The following is a 3501-nucleotide window of genomic DNA, read 5'->3' as shown; positions in this document are numbered from 1 at the left end:
AAGGCAGTTAGGAGTTTTTTGGGACACGCTGGCTTCTACAGAAGGTTTATTAGAGACTTTTCTAAAATAGCCAAACCTTTGAGTAACTTGCTTGTCTCTGATACACCTACAGAAGGTTTATTAGAGACTTTTCTAAAATAGCCACACCTTTGAGTAACTTACTTGTCTCTGATACACCCTTTGTATTTGATAAAAATTGCATGCTAGCATATGAACTTTTGAAGCAAAAACTTTCTTCTGCACCTATCATTGCCCCACCTGATTGGAACCTACCTTTTGAACTGATGTGTGATGCATCAGACCTTGCTATTGGGGCAGTGTTAGGACAAAGGAAAGACAATTTGGTACATGTGATTTATTATGCCAGTAAAGTCTTGAATGATAACCAAAGGAATTACACAACTACTGAAAAAGAACTCTTAGCAATAGTCTTTGCATTTGACAAATTTAGATCCTATCTCATTGGATCTAAAGTCATTGTCTGCACTGATCATTCAGCTTTAAAATACTTACTTGCTAAACAAGAATCCAAACCAAGACTTATTAGATGGGTTCTTTTGTTGCAGGAATTTGACATTGAAATCAAAGACAAGAAGGGTGTAGAGAACAAGGTAGCAGACCATTTATCAAGGATACCATGTGAAGAAGGAAGCACACAAAGCACACATATAAATGAATGCTTTCCTGATGAACAACTCATGGTAATTCACAAAGCACCCTGGTTTGCAGACATAGCAAACTTCAAAGCCACTGGGAGTTTACCGTTGGAATTTAACAAGCATCAAAAGAAGAAATTAGTAAATGATGCCAAATACTTCATCTGGGATGAACCATACTTGTTCAAAAAATGCTCGGATGGCATACTCAGAAGATGCATATCAGAGGAAGAAGGAAGGGAAGTCTTATGGGACTGCCATGGCTCCACTTATGGAGGACATTTTGCAGGAGAAAGAACAGCAACCAAGGTGTTGCAGTGTGGTTTTTATTGGCCCACTATCTTCAAAGATGCAAAGGAACTAGTGAAGCACTGCCATGAATGCCAGAAAGCGGGAAACCTGCCAAGAAGAAATGAAACGCCACAACAATTCATTCTGGAACTTGAATTGTTTGATGTATGGGGGATAGATTTCATGGGACCCTTTCCCACCTCATACTCAAATAATTACATTCTTGTGGCAGTAGACTATGTATCAAAATGGGTTGAAGCAATAGCAACTCCAACCAATGATAATAAGGTAGTCATGAACTTCCTCAGAAAACACATTTTTTGCCGTTTTGGGGTTCCAAGAGCAATCATCAGTGATGGAGGAAGCCACTTCTGCAACAAACCATTAGAGGCATTGCTTCTAAAATATGGAGTCAAACATAAGGTTGCCACACCATACCATCCACAGACAAGTGGGCAAGCCGAAATATCTAATAGGGAACTCAAAAGAATCTTGGAAAAGACTGTGGGAGCTTCAAGGAAGGACTGGACGATTAAGCTAGATGATGCTCTTTGGGCATATAGGACAGCTTTCAAAACACCAATTGGAATGTCTCCTTACCAACTAGTATATGGAAAGGCTTGCCATTTGCCACTAGAGTTGGAGCACAAGGCATTCTGGGCCTTGAAACTCTTGAACTTGGACAGCAAGGCTGCTGGAGAAAGAAGGATGTTGCAAATTCAAGAGTTGGAAGAATTTAGAGCTGAAGCTTATGAGAATGCCAAAATTTACAAAGAAAGAGCAAAGAAGAAGCATGACAGCAACATAGCCCCAAGGAAATTTGAAGAGGGACAAAAAGTATTGCTCTACAATTCTAGGCTGAAGCTATTTCCAGGGAAGCTAAAATCAAGGTGGTCTGGACCATTCCTTGTCACCAAGGTCTCCCAATATGGACAAGTAGAAATCATGGAAGAAAAGTCACAAAGAACCTTCACTGTGAATGGTCAAAGACTCAAACATTACTTGGGAGATGTAGAGGAGAAGGACAAGGTTAAATATCACCTCAACTGAGGAAACTGACCGTCAAGCTAATGACATTAAAAGAGCGCTTGTTGGGAGGCAACCCAATGATGGTGTTTTTGTGGAAAAATGAATTTCCAACACACAAATCCAACCGGCAAGTATACCGGGTCGCATCAAGTAGTAATAACTCACTTAGAGTGAGGTCGATCCCACAGGGATTGATGGATCAAGAAATTTTAGTGGGTGATTAGTTTAGTCAAGCTAACATTGAAGTAAATTTGGATGAAGTGTAACCAACAGAAAGTAAATAGCAAGGAAAATTAAAGTGCAGAAAGTAAAATTGCAAGTAACTTAAAGAACAAGAAAGTAAAATTGCAAGAATCTTAAATGACAAGAAATATAAATTGCATCAAATATAAAGGAGAGTGGGTGCTGGAAATTAAAGAGAGCAATAGATTAAGCAACTAGAAATTTAAATTGCAGAAAATGTAAATGTGCAGGAAATTAAATCAAGCTCAATGTGAATAAAAATGTGAAAGTGGAGAATGCAGGAAAGGAAATTGCAGAAAAGTAAATGTAGCAGAAGAGGAATGAAACAGAAAGTAAAATGCAGCTCAATTTCAATAGCTAAAGGAAGATTGAAGATCTCAGGGGTGGAGGAGACTAGAAAACAAGTCTAGATCTCAATCCCTTCCTTGATCAAAGTAGAAAGCAAATTGAAGAAGAAAGAAAGATGAAAGCCGTAGAGAAAAACTTGGATCCAAAACTCAATCCACTGAATTATGCAGAAAATCAACAAAGAGCAATCTTAGATCAAGAATAAAATAGAATTCCTTCAAATCTCAATCCAAATAATTTCTTCAAATCTCAATCCAAGATTCAAGCAGAAAGGAAAATTAAAAGAGAGAGCTATCAGATCCTAATATTCCTTAGTGGAGCTCCTCCCTCCCTGAAATGAGAGTGATGCCTTTATATAGGCTTTTCAAAGTGAAAAATGAAAATGAAATTAAAACAAATTACAAAAATGAAAATCCTAATTTAATTGATCCATGTGCCTTTGAGTCATGTTGAGTGGGCTTTGCTTGCTTTGGATTTGAGGAGAAATGGGTTTGGTTGGCCTTGATTCAATTTGTTGAAGAATTGAATTAATTTGAATTTTGGTTGATTTTGGCCCATGTTGCTCCCAGGAGGCTGCCCTGCCTTGGCCCATGTTGCTCCCAGGAGGCTGCCCTGCCCTTGTGGAGGGCAGGGCAGAAAATTGATGCATGGTGGTGCGAGCTGGTGCGGCATGGTGCGAGTCTGGCGCGAGTTTGGTGCGGCTTGGTGCTGCCAGGAACGCCAAACGCTGCCCTGCCCGCGCCAAGGGCAGGGCAGAAAATTGTGGTGCTGCCAGGGTCGAAGAGTGTGCGCGTTGGTGCTGCCAGGGAAGAAAATTGGTGCGCCATGGACGAAAATTGGTGCGCCAGGGACGAGCGTGGCCTAAGGCTCCAAAGTGTACCCCAACTTCAAAGTGTACCCCAAAGCTCTTTTTTTCTCCTTTTTTTGTGCTTCT

At 40.2% G+C, this 3501-nt stretch overlaps 1 protein-coding gene across 1 annotated transcript; it reads left to right on the top strand.

Moving 5' to 3' along the window:
• Positions 1 to 284: 284 nt before the first annotated feature.
• Positions 285 to 1997, top strand: LOC107493983 (uncharacterized). Its single transcript, XM_016115021.1, has 3 exons — positions 285 to 978; positions 1126 to 1398; positions 1516 to 1997. The coding sequence occupies exons 1-3, from the start codon at positions 285 to 287 to the stop codon at positions 1995 to 1997; spliced, it is 1449 nt and encodes a 482-aa protein (XP_015970507.1).
• Positions 1998 to 3501: the final 1504 nt, after the last annotated feature.

The sequence above is a fragment of the Arachis duranensis genome, chromosome 6, assembly GCF_000817695.3.
Source record: "Arachis duranensis cultivar V14167 chromosome 6, aradu.V14167.gnm2.J7QH, whole genome shotgun sequence".
Taxonomy (NCBI): domain Eukaryota; kingdom Viridiplantae; phylum Streptophyta; class Magnoliopsida; order Fabales; family Fabaceae; genus Arachis; species Arachis duranensis.
The sequence above is the reverse complement of the archived record's forward strand: the minus strand, read 5'-3'. Positions and strand labels throughout refer to the sequence as shown.

What these genes read in the sequence shown, in the direction of transcription:
- LOC107493983 (XM_016115021.1), top strand. Translation starts at nt 285, where the DNA reads ATGTGTGATGCATCAGACCTTGCTATTGGGGCAGTGTTAGGACAAAGG. An exon ending in AACCAAGGTGTTGCAGTGTG is followed by an intron (nt 979 to 1,125) that starts GTTTTTATTGGC and finishes TATGGGGGATAG; the next exon opens with ATTTCATGGGACCCTTTCCC. An exon ending in ACCATACCATCCACAGACAA is followed by an intron (nt 1,399 to 1,515) that starts GTGGGCAAGCCG and finishes CATATAGGACAG; the next exon opens with CTTTCAAAACACCAATTGGA.